This window comes from Lepidochelys kempii, chromosome 3 (assembly GCF_965140265.1).
Source record: "Lepidochelys kempii isolate rLepKem1 chromosome 3, rLepKem1.hap2, whole genome shotgun sequence".
Lineage (NCBI taxonomy): Eukaryota > Metazoa > Chordata > Testudines > Cheloniidae > Lepidochelys > Lepidochelys kempii.
The window spans coordinates 1,138,031-1,157,933 of NC_133258.1; the positions used below are offsets into that span (position 1 = coordinate 1,138,031).

General features: G+C 68.7%; 1 protein-coding gene across 1 annotated transcript; it reads left to right on the forward strand.

Annotated features, from left to right (window-relative positions):
- The first annotated feature begins 15,652 nt into the window (after window positions 1-15,652).
- On the forward strand, window positions 15,653-19,112 carry OST4 (oligosaccharyltransferase complex subunit 4, non-catalytic). Its single transcript, XM_073335445.1, has 3 exons — window positions 15,653-15,735; window positions 17,082-17,210; window positions 18,964-19,112. Exon 2 carries the CDS (start codon window positions 17,083-17,085, stop codon window positions 17,194-17,196), a length of 114 nt encoding a protein of 37 aa, XP_073191546.1. The 5' UTR covers window positions 15,653-15,735; window position 17,082; the 3' UTR covers window positions 17,197-17,210; window positions 18,964-19,112.
- The last annotated feature ends 791 nt before the right edge of the window (window positions 19,113-19,903 follow it).

Below are 19,903 nucleotides of genomic sequence, written 5' to 3' on the forward strand. Positions count from 1 at the left end.
CTGCCCGGCCCCACCTTGCCAGGGGGCTCCAAGATCAGCTGCCACTTACAGGCTTGTTTCCTCTTGATCCTCAGCAGAAAGCCCAGGCTCATGTGGAGACGGCTGCGGCCCCGCCCCAGGCGCAGCTGGGGGTACACGACGAGGCGGGGGGCCGCGCGGGCCCTGGGGCGTCGGGTGGTGGGGGCAGGTGCCCTCCAGGCAGCAGCAGCATTGCAGGCAGACGGGGTACTCCACGCTCCACGGGCCCCAGCCCAGCAGCCGCAGCTGCAGGTCCCGCGCTGCCCGCTCGGTGCCCAGCGACTTCACAATGGAGCGGATCAGCCACTCGGGGCTGGCAGGGGCACCCTGGGGGTGTCCGGCTTCCGGGGGGCAGGAGGGACCCTCGCTGCCCCGTGCCCCTAACTTGGGGTGACTGTCCGTCCTCAGGACAACGCGCTTCTTCGGGTGGCGCTGCGTCCTGCCCGGGACCCGGCACTGGGATGGGATGGCGGAGAGCTCCGGCTGCAGGGCCAGCCTGGGGGGGGCTGCGGGCAGCCCCATGGCTGTGGGGTCGGGTGGTGTCTCCCCAGGTGATTCCAGGCTGCACAGGCCATGGGGAGCGCCATGAGCCACTCTGCCCTCTGGGCTGCACTACACTGCCATCTTCCTCTCCGGCAGCCCTGGGTCCCGACAGGCCCACTGCCCTGGGGAGAGGCTTGGAGGTGGGGTGTGTGGCCTCTGGCTTCCCCGGGCTGGGCACCCTCGGCAGGGAGTGGGCACATTCACCCTTCTTGAAGTAGAGCTGGAATGGGGGTTGGCTGGCTGGTGCGTGACCTCGGGTGGGTGGGCGGCTGGCTGGTGCATGGCCCAGGCTGGGCGGGCGGCTGGCTGGTGCATGGCCCAGGCTGGGCGGGCGGCTGGATGCTGTGTGGCCCGGGGTGGGCGGGCAGCTGGCTGGTGCGTGGCCCGGGGTGGGTGGGCGGCTGGCTGGCGCATGGCCCGGGGTGGGTGGGCGGCTGGCTAGCGCGTGGCCCGGGGTGGGCGGGCGGTGGGATGCTGTGTGGCCCGGGATGGGCGGGCGGCTGGCTGGTGCGTGGCCCCGGGGTGGGTGGGCGGCTGGCTGGCACTTGTCCCAGGGTGGGCGAGCGGCGGGATGCTGTGTGGCCTGGGGTGGGCAGGCGGCTGGCTGGCGCATGGCCCGGGGTGGGCGGGCGACTGGCTAGTGCGTGGCCCGGGGTGGGCGGGTGGCCGGATGCTGTGTGGCCCGGGGTGGGCGGGCGGCTGGATGCTGTGTGGCCCGGGGTGGATGGGCGGCTGGCTGGTGCGTGGCCCGAGGTGGGCGGGTGGCCGGATGCTGTGTGGCCCGGGGTGGGTGGGCGGCTGGCTGGTGCGTGGCCCGAGGTGGGCGGGTGGCCGGATGCTACGTGGCCCGGGGTGGGCGGGCGGCTGGCTGGCACGTGGCCCGGGGCAGGTGGCATGAACCGATGCAGTGAGGGCCTGGACCCTGCCGGGCAGCCCCCAGCGATGCTGAGCCTGCACGGTGATGAGATGAGACTCCAGTTCCCTCCGGGCACTGCTGCAAAGGAAGGGCAGCTCCTGGGGGCCGATGGCCACCTCCCTGGGGCGCCTGGCTGGCCGGGCGCTGGGGGGGGGTGCCGGGGCCAGGAAGGCTGCCAGGGAGCGCTGCAGGACGGGGGGCAGGCCCCACTGGTGCTGCAGCTTCTTGCTGCGGATGTGCCACTCCAAGCTGTGGCGGGAGGCGGTGCTCAGGAAGGGGGTGCCCTGCTCGGCGAGCTCCAGCCCTGGTCGCCGCACAGCGCTGGGGCCGGGCAGGCGGGGGGCGCTGGGGACCAGCCGGGCCAGGGACTGCGTGTACAGGCCAGGCAGCCCCCCACAGCAAGAGCAGCCCCTTCTGCCGGAGGTTGAGCTCGACGCGCCGCGCGGCCTCCGGCTCCAGGGCCGGGCACGTGCTGGGGCGGGGCTGCCGGTGTCTCTGGCCCGGGTGCAGCAGCTTGGGCAGGGCCGGCGGCTTCCCCACGGGGGCGGCTTCCTGCGAGGCACTCACCAGGCTGGGCAAAGCCCCCGCCTTGATCTCCAGACACTTCCGCGCCCCGTGGGCCTGCAGCCTGGCAGCTGCCTGCGGGCTCAGCCTGTCCAGGGCAGCGCAGGCGTGGGGCACGGGGCGTCCGGCGTCTCCATGGGGCAGTGCCACGTCACACACGCAGGGCTCCTGGCTGTGCCGGACGGCGTCAGCGCCTGAGGGGACAGGACAGGAAGGTGAGCGGCCATGGGGCCCAAGCCCTGTCCTTCGACCCCTTTTGAGGAGACCCCCAGCCCCCTTAAAGCTCCGGGTACCCCCCCTTAGAGCTGAAGGAGCCCCCCCATCCCCCCTTAGAGCTCCGGGTACCCCCATAGAGGTCCAGGAGCCCCCCCCATCCCCCCCTTAGAGCTCTGGGTACCCCCATAGAAGTCCAGGAGCCCCCCAGCCCCATTAGAGCTCCGGGTACCCCCATAAAGGTCTAGGAGCCCCCCATCCCCCCTTAGAGCTCCGGGTACCCCCATAAAAGCCCAGGAGCCCCCCAGCCCCATTAGAGCTCCGGGTACCCCCATAAAGGTCTAGGAGCCCCCCATCCTCCCTTAGAGCTCCGGGTACCCCCATAAAGGTCCAGGAGCCCCCCCATCCCCCCTTAGAGCTCCGGGTAGCCCCATAAAGGTCCAGGAGCCCCCCAGCCCCATTAGAGCTCCGGCCTCCCGCAGCACTTGTGGCTCGCCGCTGCCGTCTGCTGGCCTGGCAATGCCAGGAACCCGGCTAACGCACCCGCCAGTGGGGCTCCCCCTGGCTCCCAGTGTCCAGGGTGGGCCTGGGGCAGAGCTGCTGCAGTGCGGCCCCTGCTCCCGCCCCACGCCCCGGGCAGCCTGCAGCTCGTCTCTCTGCATCGCCCCGGGGCAGGACCAGTGACAGCCCGCTGGCGGGCAGAGGGGGCAGCGCAGGGGCTCTCCCTGCCCAGGCTCATCCCCGCAGAGGCTCATTGGCCCCCCCGCGTCCCAGGCCTTGAGGGAGGGGGGACGAAGCCCTGCACCAAGGCCTGGCGCTGACCCGGTGCCAGGGGCTCACCAGCCCCGCAGCGTCAGGGCTCTAAGTCCTGCCCTGCTGCCCGCCGAAGGGGCTGCTGGCCCTTTGAACGGGCCCCAAATGTGCCCTGTGCCCCCAGCCTGGTACCCTGGGGGTCAGGCAGGGAGCCCGAGGGGGCTACACCCAGGCGCAGGAGGAAGGCCTGAGATGGGCGAAGGGCGCTGCTGGTGACTGGGAGCCAAGGCCCTGGGGCACGGGCACCGTACCCATCGCCAGGGCCCAGAGCAGCAAACACCCCCCCCCCCCAGGCTTACGGGGCTGGGGCTTCCTCTCGCCCGGCGCTGGCAGCAGGAGGGCTTTCAGCAACTGCAGGAGGGCGCTGGGGAAGGCCCAGATGTGCCAAGGTGTCTCTTGCTGGCTCTGCCCGTCCCCATCTGCCTGCCTCCGGCTGCCCACCACAGCAGCCTCCTCCTTCCTTGGCCCTTTGGCCAGGGCCTCCGTGAGCCGTGTGGGGAGGCCCCAGAGGGAGGCCAGGGTCTTGCACTCCAGGCTGCGGATGGACTCCTTTGGCACGGCTGGGAACGCCGGACCCCGGGGCTTCCCGGCCTGGGCCCCGGGGCGGACGGACCTGGGCGGTGCAGCTTTTCGGCCAGGGTCAGCGCTGCTCTGGGACCATCTCACCAGCCACGGCAGCGCCTCCAGCCGGCACTCCAAGCTCTTCCTGGCCAGATGGCGCTGCAGCCTGGCCACCTTGGCCAAGGTGAGGTGGCCCAGCACGGCCCGGGAGTGGGAGCCTGCTGGGATGCACGCACGGGACTCCTGGCTCTGCTGGGGACGCAGGGGGCTGGCACCAGCTCTCTGGGTCTTGGAAAGTCCATGGAGTCCGTGGTGCGGTTCTAAGCCCTGTTCCGTGCCCGTCGGCCCGGCATTGGGGCTGCGCGGGGTCAGGGGCGGCAGGGTGCCGTAGGACGCTGGGCAGAGGCAGCTCTGCTCCTGGCGGAGCTGCTGGCTCAAAACATGCCACTCCAGCTCCTCGTGCCCCTCGGAGCTGCGGAAAGAGACCCTGCTTGTGCTGAAGGTGACGCCTGCCCTGGTGCCCCCAGCCCCCGGGCACAGGGTGGGCGCGCTGGGGACCAGCGGGGCCGGGGACTCGGTGTGGAGCGTCGGGGCCCCCGACAGGTGGTTACACTGCATGCTGAACTCCAGGCTGCGCGGCGTGACCTGGCCCAGGATGGGCAGCCTCGGGCTCCGCGCCCGACGGCCCCGGGCCCCCGCAGCCGGGCGCTTGGGGAGGGGCTGAGAGTTGCTAGCAGGCGTTGTGTTTCCAGCCGCTCCTGGGCAATGGACCGGGTGCCACGGGCGAGGCAGCAGGGGTGCCAGGGGCAGGGTCTCCCAGGACTCCCGTGGGTGCCAGGCAGCGTCTCTTCCCGAGCAGCAGGGGCAGCTGCCCAGCGAGGAGGGGCAGGAGTCCACAGAGCTGGAAGCACCACTGGGGAACTCAGCCCGCCAGGCCGCCCTGTGGGAGAGAGAGACACGGACAGCGAGCGAGGGAGTGCATGGCACAGGCTGGGCATGGCGCGGGGCAGCTGGGGCGAGTCGGGGCTGGCCGCGGGGAGGGGGATCTGGGTGGGGCAGGGCCGATGGCGGGACGGGGCCGAGGGCGGGGCAGGACGGGGCTGGCCGCAGGGAGGGGGATCTGGGTGGGGCAGGGCCGATGGCGGGACGGGGTCGATGGCGGGGCAGGACGGGGCTGGCCGCGGGGAGGGGGATCTGGGTGGGGCAGGGCCGATGGCGGGACGGGGTCGAGGGTGGGGCAGGATGGGGCTGCCCGCGGGGAGGGGGATCTGGGTGGGGCAGGGCCGATGGCGGGACGGGGTCGAGGGTGGGGCAGGACGGGGCTGCCCGCGGGGAGGGGGATCTGGGTGGGGCAGGGCCGATGGCGGGACGGGGCCGAGGGTGGGGCAGGACGGGGCTGGCCGCGGGGAGGGGGATCTGGGTGGGGCAGGGCCGATGGCGGGACGGGGCCGAGGGTGGGGCAGGACGGGGCTGGCAGCGGGGAGGGGGATCTGGGTGGGGCAGGGCCGATGGCGGGACGGGGCCGAGGGTGGGGCAGGACGGGGCTGCCCGCGGGGAGGGGGATCTGGGTGGGGCAGGGCCGATGGCGGGACGGGGCCGAGGGTGGGGCAGGACGGGGCTGCCCGCGGGGAGGGGGATCTGGGGTGGAGAGGGATTGGGCCCGTCCGTAGTCCCAAGGTGCCGTCTGCGGCTGGGCTGGGGCACAAGCTCCATGGGGGGCAGGGAGGGGGGCAGATCCGTGGGCTGGGGGGGCTCCGTGAAGTGCTGAATCGGCGTCTGGCCAGACCCAAGTGCTGCCCTCCCTGGGTGCGAGAAGGGCATGTGCCGGCCGTGGGGGGTGGCATGGGGGGGCTCAGCTCCCAGAGCAGGAGGCTGTTTGCCAAGTGGGGTGAAGTGGGCGGCTGAGGGGACCCTGACGGGACCCCGAGGGGACCCAGGCCCCGCCCCACGGAGGATGGGCCCCACTTGCCTGTGTCCGCATCGCAGGCAGAGGGCCCCACCCCCACCCCCCTCTGGGGCCCGGCCCCCACCCCCCCGAGGCTCCCCCTTACGGGCTGGCGACTTCGCCCAGGTGCCGGGCAAGGTGCAGCAGGTGGCATTCCACCGTGCGCAGCGCGTGGCCCCAGGGCAGCTCCTGGGGCAGGGCCGGGCAGCTGCAGGAAAGGAGCGAGCTCAGGTCAGCTCCCCGAGACGGGCCTCTCCCGCCCCTCTGCCCCCCAGCCCTCGTGCGTACCTGGGCCCTCGGGACGGCGCTCGCCCCCGGGGTCCCTGCTCCTGCAGTGCAGAGGGGGCTGGAGGAGACACAGAGCAGACCGTGAGCTGCTGGGGGCCTGCCGGACCGTGCCCCGAGCTCGGCAGCCGTGCGGGGAGAAGGGGGCTGCTCACCTTGCCGTGCTCTCCGGCGGCCCCTCTGCCTCATCCTCCTGCGCTGGGCCTGCTGGGCACACACGACACGAGTGGCCATCACGGCTCGGCTAGGACGGGCAGGACACCTGCCCATGGGCAGCTCTGTCCTGGGGCTGCCGGCCCCCTGCAGCACTGGGGCCTTCGCTGGCCAGCTGGCCCGGAGCTGGGGGCTGCTGGGCGCTGCCAGAGGCAGCTCCCCCCCCAGACTGCCCCACACGCAGGCCTGTGCATGGACAAGTCACTGATTTCTCTAGGGACCCCAGGGGAGGCGGGACGGGACCTACAGGGTGAAGCCATAGCCGGGCTACGCTGCCCACCCCAAAATCATGGCCTGGCCATCGCCCTGAGAGCGAATTCGGGCACCCACCCAGGACACAAGTGACGTGGCTTCGAATCCCCATTGAGTCCCAGGGTGAGCAAGGGCAGGTTGTCACGGAGTCCCCGGGCGATGCTCTGGAGCTGCTCCCCATGAAGCCAGGCAGGACTCTGGGGAAGTCTCCTTTCTGGGAGCAGCCTGTCTGCAGGACACACAGCTCACACAGCTTCCACCTTCCTGGGTCTGACCTCGGAGCAGTCAGCCTCCTCTGCCCCTCCGTGCACCCAGGCGGGGGCTCCTGGGAAGCCCGAGGGTCCTGCCCCCCAACTTCGCAGTCAGACGGGACTCTCAGCCAGCCAGTAAAACAGAAGGTTTATTAGACGACAGGAACATGGTCTAAAACAGAGCTTGCAGGTGCAGAGAACGGGACCCCTCAGCTGGGTCCATTTTGGGGGGCAGGGAGCCAGACAACCACGTCCGCACTTCACTCCATGTCCCAGCCAGCCCCAAACTGAAACTCTCTCCAGCCCCTCCTCCCCTGGGCTTTGTCCCTTTCCTGGGCCAGGTGGTCACCTGATTCCTTTGTTCTCCAGCCCTTTAGCTCTCACCTCGCAGGGGGGGAAGGGCCCAGGCCATCAGTTGCCAGGAAACAGGGTGTTGGCCATTCTCTGTGTCCAGACCCCTGCACACACCTGCCCTCTAGGGCTCTGCAAGGATCATACACCCTTACCCCACCACCTAGATACTTAACAACTGCATAGGGGAAACTGAGGCACCCCCACAGTATTCAGAGGGAACATTAAGAACAGTCCCACTTTGTCACACAGGTCCCCCCGTCTCCTGTCTCTCCCCTGCCCTGCAGCCCGTCTCGGGGTGTGAGAACAACACGAGGCCCAAGGCAGGCTCTGCAGACGCAGCCCGGGCCCTGCCTCCATGGCACTATTTGGCGTCTCCCTAAGCCAGGCGCCAGGAGCCGATGCAAGGCAGTGCCCCGGCCGCACAGTGGGTGTGAGCCACACGCTGCTCTAATCCCCCAGCACGGCTTGGGGTATTTGCACCTTTGATCCCCCTGTGACGAAGTGGGAATGTTCTTAATGGGGCCAGCCCCGCCCCGCCCCAGCTGTGTGTGCCTCAGTTTCCCCTATGTGTTACTCGAGTATCTAGGTGGAGGGATCAGGGTGGCGGGGGGAGATGATCTGTGCAGAGACCCCAAGAGGGCAGGTGTGACTGTGATGGGCTGCCTGGGCACAGAGACTGACCGACACTCTGTGGCCTGGCAACTGACGGCCAGAGCCCGGCAGCCAGTGGTGTTGGAGAAGAGAGACCAGGTGACCTGTTTGCCCAGTGGGACTAAGTGGGATTGTTCTTAATGTTCTCTCTGAATACTGTAGGTGTGCCTCAGTTTCCCCTATGCAGTTCTTAAGTATCCAGGTGGTGGGATAAGGGGGTGAGATTGTGGCAGAGCCCTAGGGGGCCAGCGTGATGGTGTCTGCACAGAGACTGGCCGACACCCTGTCTCCTGGCCCCTGATGGCCTGGGGCCCTCCCCTGCAAGGTGCCAACTGAAGGGGTTGGAGAACTAAGAGATCAGGTGGCCTCCTGGCCTGGGAGAGAGACAAAGGCCAGAGGAGGGGCTGGGGGTGACGGAGGTTTGGCTGGGGGAAAGGGCTCTGGGGTCCTGGGCTCCTCTTCCCCCAAGATGGTTGGCTGAAAGTTCCTGATTCCTGTCCTAACAAAAACTGTCCTACGCTGTGCTCCTGTCGACTGATAACCCTTCTGGTTTCCACCGCTGGCTGAGGGTCACGCCTGACTGCGGGTTTGGGGTGCAGGGCCTGTCGGGAGCTCCCAGCGAGAACAGGGGGCTGAATGCCTCAAAGCCAAGGAGGGTTCCCCTAGCAGAGCGTGCCCTGAGGGGAGCCACTGTCACACTAGAGGGTCCTGCCTGGGTTTGATTCAGAGCCTGTGACCTCCGGGAGACCCAGGCCGGGGGGAGAACAGGGGAGACTAAGTCTGGGCTGCTGGGCTGCTGGAAGCGAGTCAGCCTCTTGGTTTGGGATTCGGGGGGGAGCCCAGGGCTCTGGGTCCCCCCAGATGGACTTTGCTGAAGGTCCCCACTCCCTGTGCTCACAAGCGCTGATCTGCGCTGGGTTCCCGATGACTAATAACCCATCTGTGTCACACGCTGGCTGCAGGGTCACTGCTGGCTGCAGAGAGGGGGCAGGGCCCTTTGGGGGTGCAAGGAGTCCCGTCCAGGGGGGCTCACTGTGGGGCGCTCCCGGGGCGAGCAGGGGGCTGAGTGCTCCGAGGTCAGACCCAGGAGGTGCCGAAGCCGAGCAGGCTCCTGGCCCTGGTCACAGGTGCCCTGAGGGGGAGACACTGCCCCAGAGTCCACACCCCTCTCCCCCCCAGGGTCTGCTCAGGCCTCTGGCCTCTCTCTCTGGGCAGTGCCGGTGTCCTTCTCCCTCCTAACAGTCCCTCACACCCCGCTGTGACTGTCCCGAGTCCAGCCCTGGGCCGTGCTCCGCCCGAGGCTCTGAGCGCCGCGCCTGTCCCCGGGGTCCCAGCTCTTCCCAGGCATGATGATTTAACTGGGAATTGGTCCTGCTTTGAGCAGGGGGTTGGACTAGATGACCTTCTGGGGTCCCTTCCCACCCTGATATTCTATGATTCTATGATTCTATGATCCGGAGGCAGAAAGAGCCGAACTGCCCTGGCCACGCTAGGGGCCGCGTCCTGCCGCAGTGCTGGGCCTCTCCTCGGCCCAGAGTCAGCTCCAGTTGGGGAATCCAAACGAAGGCCCTGGGTCGGGTCAGGCTGGCCCTGGGCCACCCCTGGGCCATGTCTCCTGAAACCCGGCCTGAGCAATGGGGGCACTTCCTGCCTGCCAGGGCCGTTCTAGCCACCCTGGCGGAGCAGAGCCAGGCACCGGCCCACGCAGCCCACCCCAGCGGTAACGCGATCCGGTGCCCAGAGCACGCCGGGCTCCCATGGGCTGCCCCGCCTTCCCCGGCCTCTCACTCACCCCCCGTGCTGCCAGGCTCCTGAGAGCCCAGAGCCCGGCGAGCAGCAGCCCAGCCCTCAGCACGGCCAGGGGGGCCCCCGAGCTCAGACACGGGAGCAGCTCGCTCATGGCCTGGGGCAGCCCTGAGAACAGCAGCTGCCTGAGCCCCGCTGGGCTGGGCGATCAGTGCCACACGTGTGATCCCCGCATCACAATGGAGCTGTGCCAGGCCCCGGCACGGCTCTGGGGCTCAGCAAAGACCAGGTGATGCCGCCGAGACCTCACAATAGGGGGCAGAGCCAGGCTGGCCAGGGCTCCACACAACTGGGTCCCCCGGGAAAGGGGAGCTCGCCCCCCGGCTGGGCAGTGCCAGGCTGGCAGGACGGGGGTGCTGGGCTTTCAGAGCTGCTCCAGCTGGGTTCCAGCCTGAGCGCCACTCGCCAGGGCCCGCCCGGAGCCCGCCCGGAGCCCGCGGCGCAGGGCCAGGGCGAGACCAGCCCGGGCAGCCCCACGCTTGGCGACGCTGGGGCGTCCCTGTCCCGCGCCGCTGCCTTGTGTCCGCCGGAGCCGCGTGGCCCGGGGCAGGGCACCCAGCGGCTCCCCTGGCTCTTGGGGTTGGGGCGCCTGGCCCAGCAGCCCACCCCATGCCCCGGGTCCCCGCAGAGTCTCCTTGTGTGCGGAGGGAGAGGGGGAGGGCAGCTCGTGGGGGGGCCAGGCTCAGGGGTGGCTGCCAGGAGCAGGGGCAGCGAGTTATATGGGCCCGTGGTGCCCGGGCTCCAGCAATATTCAGAGCACAGGGGCCCGGCTCCACCAATGGTTGGGGCCAGGTCTCTGCCCCAGCCCCACCTGCCGGCCCCACACGCCTCCCCCAGAGCGACGCTGCCTGGGCCCTGAGCTGCTCCACGCCGCGGCCGGCTACAAGAGGGAGTGGTGCGGGGGGACGAGGTGCACACGTGATGGAGCCCCCCCCGGGGGACGCCCTAGGAGCACGTGCAGTGACAGTGGGGCTGGGGGGAGTCCCCATCTCTGGCCCAGCCCCAGGGTAGCCTGCACCCCAAACCCCTCATCCCCGGCCCCGCCCCACCCCAGAGCCCACCCTCCCAGCCGGAGCCCTCACCCCCCACCCCCACCCCTCATCCCCAGCCCTGCCCCACCCCAGAGCCCACCCTCCCAGCCGGAGCCCTCATCCCCCCACCCCCACCCCTCATCCCCAGCCCTGCCCCACCCCAGAGCCCACCCTCCCAGCCGGAGCCCTCATCCCCCCACCCCCACCCCTCATCCCCGGCCCCGCCCCACCCCAGAGCCCACCCACCCAGCCGGAGCCCTCACCCCCACCCCCACCCCCTCATCCCCGGCCCCGCCCCACCCCAGAGCCCACCCTCCCAGCCGGAGCCCTCACCCCCCACCCCCACCCCTCATCCCCACCCCACACCAGAGCCCCCCCTCCCAGCCGGAGCCCTCATCCCCCCACCCCCACCCCCTCATCCCCGGCCCCGCCCCACCCCAGAGCCCACCCTCCCAGCCGGAGCCCTCATCCCCCCCACCCCCACCCCTCATCCCCACCCCCACCCCACACCAGAGCCCACCCTCCCAGCCGGAGCCCTCACCCCCACCCCTCATCCCCAGCCCTGCCCCACCCCAGAGCCCACCCTCCCAGCCGGAGCCCTCATCCCCCCACCCCCACCCCTCATCCCCAGCCCTGCCCCACCCCAGAGCCCACCCACCCAGCTGGAGCCCTCACCCCCCCACCCCCACCCCCTCATCCCCGGCCCCGCCCCACACCAGAGCCCCCCCTCCCAGCCGGAGCCCTCACACCCTAACCCCCCACCCCAAACCCCCACCCCAAACCCCTCATCCCCGGCCCCGCCCCACCCCAGAGCCCACCCACCAGCCGGAGCCCTCATCCCCCCCACCCCCACCCCTCATCCCCAGCCCTGCCCCACCCCAGAGCCCACCCTCCCAGCCGGAGCCCTCACACCCTAACCCCCACCCCAAACCCCTCATCCCCAGCCCCGCCCCACCCCCAGGAGCCCACCCACCCAGCCGGAGCCCTCACCCCCCCACCTCCCACCCCTCATCTCCAGCCCTGCCCCACCCCAGAGCCCACCCTCCCAGCCGGAGCCCTCACACCCTAACCCCCACCCCAAACCCCCACCCCAAACCCCCTCATCCCCGGCCCCGTCCCACCCCAGAGCCCACCCTCTCAGCCAGAACCCCCCCCCCCCACACCTGAGCCCCTCCTCCCAGCCGGAGCCCTCACACCCTAACCCCCACCCCAAACCCCTCATCCCCAGCCCCGCCCCACCCCAGAGCCCTCCCTCCCTCTCAGCTGGAACCCTCCCCCCCCATCCCAACCCTCCCCCCACACCTGAGCCCCCCCTCCCAGCTGAAGCCCGCCCCCCCCAGCCCCTGCCCCCACCCCAAAACCCTCATCCCCAGCCTGCCCCACCCCAGAGCTCACCCCCCCGCACCTCAACCCTCTGCCCCAGCCCCACACCACCCCAAACCCCTCATCCCTGGCCCCCGCCCCACCCCAGAGCTCACCCTCCAGCTGGAGCCCTCACCCCCCACACCTGGAGCGCAGGATCTGGTCCAAGAGGTAACTATAACAGGACCGCTTGGAAATAGTGACCATAATATAATAACATTTAACATTCCTGTGGTGGGAAGAACACCGCAACAGCCCAACACTGTGGCCTTTAATTTCAGAAAGGGGAACTATGCAAAAACGAGGAGGTTAGTTACACAGAAATTAAAAGGTTCAGTGACTAGAGTGAAATCCCTGCAAGCTGCATGGACACTTTTCAAGGACACCATAATAGAGGCCTCAACTTAAATGTATACCCCAAATTAAAAAACACAGTAAAAGAACTAAAAAAGAGCCACCGTGGCTTAACAACCATGTAAAAGAAGCAGGTTTCAGAGTAGCAGCCGTGTTAGTCTGTATTCGGAAAAAGAAAAGGAGTACTTGTGGCACCTTAGAGACTAACCAATTTATTTGAGCATGAGCTTTCGTGAGGATGCTTTTCGTGAGCATCCGATGAAGTGAGCTGTAGCTCACGAAAGCTTATGCTCAAATAAATTGGTTAGTCTCTAAGGTGCCACAAGTACTCCTTTTCTTTTTGTAAAAGAAGCAGTGAGAGATAAAAAGGCATCTTTTAAAAAGTGGAAGTCAAATCCTAGTGAGGTAAATAGAAGGGAGCATAAACACTGACAATTAAGTGTAAAAACATAATAAGAAAAGCCAAAAAGGAGTTTGAAGAACAGCTAGCCAAAACTCAACAGGTAATAACAAAATGTTTTTCAAGTACATCAGAAGCAGGAAGCCTGCTAAACAACCAGGGGGGCCCCTGTACGATCGAGATACAAAAGGAGCACTTAAAGAAGATAAAGTCATTGCAGAGAAACTAAATGAATTCTTTGCTTCAGTCTTCACGGCTGAGGATGCGAGGGAGATTCCCAAACCTGAGCCGTCTTTTGTAGGTGACAAATCGGAGGAATTGTCACAGACTGACGTGTCACTGGAGGAGGTTTTGGAATGAATTGAGAAACTGAACAGTAACAAGTCACCAGGCCCAGACGGCATCACCCAAGAGCTCTGAAAGAACTCGAACGTGAAATTGCGGAACTATTAACGATGGTTTGTAACCTGTCCTTTACATCAGCTTCTGCACCCAGTGACTGGGAGATAGCGAATGTGAGGCCAATACTTAAGAAGGGCTCGACAGGTGATCATGGCAATTACAGACCAGTAAGTCTAACGTCAGTACCGGGCAAATCAGCTGAGACAATAGTAAAGAACAAAATTGTCAAGAGACACAGAAGAACATAAATTGCTGTGCAAAAGTCAACATTGTTTCTGTAAAGGGAGATCGTGTCTTACTGATCTATTCAAGCTCTTTGAGGGGGTCAACAAACATGTGGCCAAGGGGGATCCAGTGGACAAAGTGGTCTTAGATTCCAGAAAGCCTTTGACAAGGTCCCTCACCAAAGGCTCTTACGTAAATTAAGTTGTCATGGGATAAGAGGGAAGATCCTTTCATGGACTGAGAACTGGTTAAAAGACAGGGAACAAAGGGTAGGCATAAATGGTAAATTTTTCAGAATGGAGAGGGGTAACTAGTGGTATCCCCCAAGAGTCAGTCCTAGGACCAATCCTATTCAACTTATTCGTAGATGATCTGGAGAAAGGGGTAAACAGTGAGGTGGCAAAGTTTGCAGATGATACTAAACTGCTCAGGACAGTTAAGACCAAAGCAGACTGTGAAGCACTTCAAAAAGATCTCACAAATCTTGGAGTCATCGTGGATAGTTCTCTGAAGACGTCCACGCAGTGTGCAGCGGCAGTCAAAAAAGCAAACGGGATGTTAGGAATCATCAGAGAATAAGACGGAGAATATCTTATTGTCCTTATATAAATCCATGTACGCCCACATCCTTGAATACTGCGTACAGATGACGCGCTATCTCAGAGTACTGGTGTCAGAAAAGGTTCTGAGAAGGGCAACTAAAATGATTAGGGGTTTGGAACGGGGTCCCATATGAGGAGAGATTAAAGAGGCCAGGACTTTTCAGCGTGGAAAAGAGGAGATGAAGGGGGGATAGGATCGAGGTCTGTAAAGTCATGAGTGGTGTGGAGAAAGTGAATAAGGAAAAGTTATTTACTTGTTCCATAATATAAGAATGAGGGGCCACCAAATGAAATGAATGGGCAGCAGGTTTAAAACAAATCATAGGAAGTTCTTCTTCACACAGTGCAGTCAATCTGTGGAGCTCCTTGCCTGAGGACGTTGCGAAGGCCAAGACTATACCAGGCTTAAAAGAGAACTGGACAAGTTCATGGCGGACAGGTCCATCGATGGCTATTAGCCAGGCTGGGCAGGGAGGGTGTCCCTGGTCTCTGTTTGCCAGGAGCCGGGGACGGGCGACGGGGGCTGGATCACTGGGCGACTCCCTGCTCTGGTCACTCCCTCTGGGGCCCCTGGCCGCTGTCGGCCGACAGGACACGGGGCTGGACGGACGCTTGGTCTGACCCTGTCTGGCCGCTCTTATGGTCAGAGCCCCCCTGCGAGCCCCCCCAATTCTCCTCCATGAGCCCCTCACCCCCCCTGACCGCCCCGCGAGCCCCCTCACCCCCCAACAAGCCCCCAACCCCCTCCGCGAGCCCATCACCCCCCTGCAAGCCCCCCCAAACCCCTCTGCGAGCCCATCACCCCCCCCCCAACGAGCCCCCAACCCCCTCCCCGAGCCCATCATCCCCCCTGCAAGCCCCCCAACCCCCTCCGCGAGCCCCTCACCCCCCCTGCAAGCCCCCCAACCCCCCCTCCGTGAGCCCCTCACCCCCCCTGCAAGCCCCCCCAACCCCCCTCCGCGAGCCCCTCACCCCCCCTGCAAGCCCCCCAACCCCTCGACGAGCCCCTCACCCCCCTGCAAGCCCCCCAACCCCCTCTGCGAGCCCCTCACCCCCCCTGCAAGCCCCCCAACCCCCTCCGCGAGCCCCTCACCCCCCTGCAAGCCCCCCAACCCCTCGACGAGCCCCTCACCCCCCTGCAAGCCCCCCAACCCCCTCCGCGAGCCCCTCACCCCCCATGCAAGCCCCCCCAACCCCCTCCGCGAGCCCACCACCCCCCAACGAGCCCCCAACCCCCCTCCGCGAGCCCACCCCCCCCCCTGCAAGCCCCCCAACCCCCTCCGCGAGCCCCCCCCTGCAAGCCCCCCAACCCCCTCCGCGAGCCCACCCCCCCCTGCAAGCCCCCCCAACCCCCTCCGCGAGCCCACCACCCCCCCCTGCAAGCCCCCCAACCCCCTCCGCGAGCCCCTCACCCCCCTGCAAGCCCCCCAACCCCCTCCGCGAGCCCCTCACCCCCCTGCAAGCCCCCCAACCCCCTCCGCGAGCCCCCCCCTGCAAGCCCCCCCAACCCCCTCCGCGAGCCCATCACCCCCCAACGAGCCCCCAACCCCCTCCGCGAGCCCCTCACCCCCCTGCAAGCCCCCCAACCCCCTCAGCGAGCCCCCCCCCTGCAAGCCCCCCAACCCCCTTCCGCGAGCCCCCCCCTGCAAGCCCCCCAACCCCCTCCGCGAGCCCCTCACCCCCCCACGAGCCCCCAACCCCCCGACCGCCCCCGGGGCGGCGCAGGCGGCGCGTGACCGTTCCCGGCTCCATTGTGACATTATTTCATGGCGGGGGGGGGGGGGGGGGGACAATGACACAGACCGGCCGGGGGGGCGTGTCGCGGTCCAGGCCCCGCCCCCGCGCTAGGGGGCGCTGCGCCTCGGGAGCCTCCCGCCGACAGAGCGGCCCCCGCCCGCCCCACAAGGCACCGCGCCGCGGCCGGAAGTCGGGCAGCCGCCGGCGAGACGTGTCCGGAGGAGCCGCAGCCTCCGCGTGAGTGGGGCGGGGGCCACCCCGGGACCCCCCGACGCGGCCCCCCCCCCGGGACTCCCAGCCCCGCCCCCGAGGACCCCCCAACGCGGCCCCTCCCCCCCGGGGACCCCGACCCCTTCCCGGGACCCCCAACGCGGCCCCTCCCCCCCGGGGACCCCGACCCCTTCCCGGGACCCCCAACGCGGCCCCTCCCCCCCGGGGACCCCGACCCCTTCCCGGGACCCCCAACGCGGCCCCTCCCCCCCGGGGACCCCGACCCCTTCCCGGGACCCCCAACGCGGCCCCTCCCCCCCGGGGACCCCGACCCCTTCCCGGGACCCCCAACGCGGCCCCTCCCCCCCCGGGGACCCCGACCCCTTCCCGGGACCCCCAACGCGGCCCCTCCCCCCCGGGGACCCCGACCCCTTCCCGGGACCCCCAACGCGGCCCCTCCCCCCCCGGGGACCCCGACCCCTTCCCGGGACCCCCAACGCGGCCCCCTCCCCCCCGGGGACCCCGACCCCTTCCCGGGACCCCCAACGCGGCCCCTCCCCCCCGGGGACCCCGACCCCTTCCCGGGACCCCCAACGCGGCCCCTCCCCCCCGGGGACCCCGACCCCTTCCCGGGACCCCCAACGCGGCCCCTCCCCCCCCGGGGACCCCGACCCCTTCCCGGGACCCCCGACGCGGCCCCTCCCCCCCGGGACTCCCAGCCCCGCCCCCGAGGACCCCTCAACGCGGCCCCTCCCCCCCGGGGACCCCGACCCCTTCCCGGGACCCCCCCAACCCGGCCCCTCCCCCCCGGGGACCTCCAGCCCCCCCAGGGGACCCCCCGACGCGGCCCCTCCCCCCCGGGACCCCCAGCCCCCCCAGGGGACCCCCCGACGCGGCCCCTCCCCCCCGGGGACCCCGACCCCTTCCCGGGACCCCCCAACCCGGCCCCTCCCCCCCGGGGACCCCGACCCCTTCCCGGGACCCCCGACGCGGCCCCTCCCCCCCGGGGACCCCGACCCCTTCCCGGGACCCCCGACGCGGCCCCTCCCCCCCGGGGACCCCGACCCCTTCCCGGGACCCCCCGACGCGGCCCCTCCCCCCCGGGGACCTCCAGCCCCCCCCCCGGGGACCCCCCGACGCGGCCCCTCCCCCCCGGGGACCTCCAGCCCCCCCCCGGGGACCCCCCGACGCGGCCCCTCCCCCCCGGGACCCCCAGCCCCCCCAGGGGACCCCCCGACGCGGCCCCTCCCCCCCGGGGACCTCCAGCCCCGCCCCCGGGGACCCCCCCAACCCGGCCCCTCCCCCCGGGGACCCCGCCCCCTTCCCGGGACCCCCGCCCCGCCCCTCCGCGCTGACCCGTCCCGCTCCCGCAGGATGATCACCGACGTGCAGCTCGCCATCTTCGCCAACATGCTGGGCGTGTCGCTCTTCCTCCTCGTGGTGCTCTACCACTACGTGGCCGTCAACAACCCCAAGAAGCAGGAGTGAGGGGCCGCCCGCAGGTAACGCCCGGCCCGCAGTGCCCCCCTCCTCCCGCCCCGCCCGGGCCCGGCCCGCAGCCCCCCGGCCCGGCCCCGCCCCGCCGCCCTTGGCAGACACGGCTGGGCACTGGCTGGGGGGGGGGTCTCGGCCCCCCGTGGCACAGACACGGCTGGGCTCTGGCTGGGGGGGGGGTCTCGGCCCCCCGTGGCACAGACACCGCTGGGCACTGGCTGGGGGGGGTCTCGGCCCCCCGTGGCACAGACACCGCTGGGCTCTGGCTGGGGGGGGGTCTCGGCCCCCCGTGGCACAGACACCGCTGGGCACTGGCTGGGGGGGGGTCTCGGCCCCCCGTGGCACAGACACCGCTGGGCACTGGCTGGGGGGGGGGGGTCTCGGCCCCCCGTGGCACAGACACGGCTGGGCACTGGCTGGGGGGGGGGGGTCTCGGCCCCCCGTGGCACAGACACGGCTGGGCACTGGCTGGGGGGGGGGTCTCGGCCCCCCGTGGCACAGACACGGCTGGGCTCTGGCTGGGGGGGGGGGTCTCGGCCCCCCGTGGCACAGACACGGCTGGGCTCTGGCTGGGGGGGGGGTCTCGGCCCCCCGTGGCACAGACACGGCTGGGCTCTGGCTGGGGGGGGGGTCTCGGCCCCCCGTGGCACAGACACGGCTGGGCTCTGGCTGGGGGGGGGGTCTCGGCCCCCCGTGGCACAGACACGGCTGGGCTCTGGCTGGGGGGGGGGTCTCGGCCCCCCGTGGCACAGACACGGCTGGGCTCTGGCTGGGGGGGGGGTCTCGGCCCCCCGTGGCACAGACACGGCTGGGCTCTGGCTGGGGGGGGGGTCTCGGCCCCCCGTGGCACAGACACGGCTGGGCTCTGGCTGGGGGGGGGTCTCGGCCCCCCGTGGCACAGACACGGCTGGGCTCTGGCTGGGGGGGGGGTCTCGGCCCCCCGTGGCACAGACACGGCTGGGCTCTGGCTGGGGGGGGGGTCTCGGCCCCCCGTGGCACAGACACGGCTGGGCTCTGGCTGGGGTGGTGTCTCGGCCCCCCGTGGCACAGACACGGCTGGGCACTGGCGGGGGGGGGGTCTCGGCCCCCCGTGGCACAGACACGGCTGGGCACTGGCGGGGGGGGGTCTCGGCCCCCCGTGGCACAGACACGGCTGGGCTCTGGCTGGGGGGGGGGTCTCGGCCCCCCGTGGCACAGACACGGCTGGGCACTGGCGCGGGGGGGGGTCTCGGCCCCCCGTGGCACAGACACGGCTGGGCTCTGGCTGGGGGGGGGTCTCGGCCCCCCGTGGCACAGACACCGCTGGGCTCTGGCTGGGGGGGGGGTCTCGGCCCCCCGTGGCACAGACACCGCTGGGCTCTGGCTGGGGGGGGGGGGTCTCGGCCCCCCGTGGCACAGACACCGCTGGGCTCTGGCTGGGGGGGGGTCTCGGCCCCCCGTGGCACAGACACTGGCTGGGCACTGGCTGGGGGGGTTGGCACAGACACTGATGGGCACTGGCTGGGCTCTGGCTGGGGGGGGTCTCGGCCCCCCGTGGCACAGACACCGCTGGGCACTCGGTCATTAGAACCGTGCAGCTGGTGAAGTCTCCCGGGAGCGAAGGACCAAGATGCCCCTTCCCCTAGCTGGCCAGCGAGTCTGGCTGCAGCTGGCTTCCCTGGCTGCAGGGCCTGCCTGGGGGCACGCAGCGTAGGGGGGGACTGGCTCTCCTCCTGACTCGCCCTTGTAGCCTGAGCTGTTTGTTCTTGTTTGCCCCAACAGAGCCGAGCCCTGAGCGCCACCTGCCATGGCCAGGAGCAGAGCTGACAGCCGCGCTGGGCCCCGCAGCCTGCCCCGGCCCCGCACCCTGCCCTAGCTTTGTACAGAGCAAACCCACTGGACACAAATAAATGGCTGGAACCTCCCCCGTGCGGGCGCCTCGGTGTCACTCTGGTGCCAGCAGAGCCCGACCTGTGGGCAGAGAGCATGCTGCTCCGGCTGATAGGAGAGGGGGAGCCCTTCAGCTGGGGGCCCAGGTTAGACTCCTGCGCCAATCACAACAAGGGGTGGGACAGGGAAGCCATTGGCCCCACCCCCAGCTCCCCATGTTCTCTTGCAGAGAAATCTGGGCTTGGCAGCCCCCCAGGGGGAGAGGCAGGTCCCCTGGTGACTTGTGTCAGAGCCACCCTTGGTACGGCCAGTGCCAGGTAGATCCCAAGGCCAGAAGGGACCATAGTGATCATCTGGTCTGACCCCTGCCTAGCATGGGCCCCACAGTAATGACCCAGAGCAGAGCTGGCAGACAAATATCCAATCTGGATGTGAAATTTCCAGTGACAGAGAATCTCCCACAGCCCTCAGGGAATTCTTCAAGTGGTAATTACCCTCCCTGCTAATAATTAACACCTTATTTCCAGTCTGATGCTGCCTAGCTTCAACTTCTAGCCCTTGGCTTGGGTTAGCCCTTCCTCTGCTAGACTGAGGAGCCGGTTCTCTCCCCCTCCCACACACACACACAGCCTGGGAGCCCTTAAATCTCCTTGTGAAGCTAATTAGACCCCAGGAGCTCAATCTCTTACTGTGGGGCTTGTTTTCTAACCTGTTAACCATTCTCATGGCTCCAGCAGAGGTCACGCCAGTGCCAAATACAGAAGGAAAATAACCGCTGGCTTCCTACTCAAGCTGCCCCGGTTCATGGCCCCCAGGGCCACACTGGCAGCTC

Excerpts from the sequence above, each read along its gene's own strand:
- OST4 (XM_073335445.1), top strand. The coding sequence starts at position 17,083 with ATGATCACCGACGTGCAGCTCGCCATCTTCGCCAACATGCTGGGCGTG.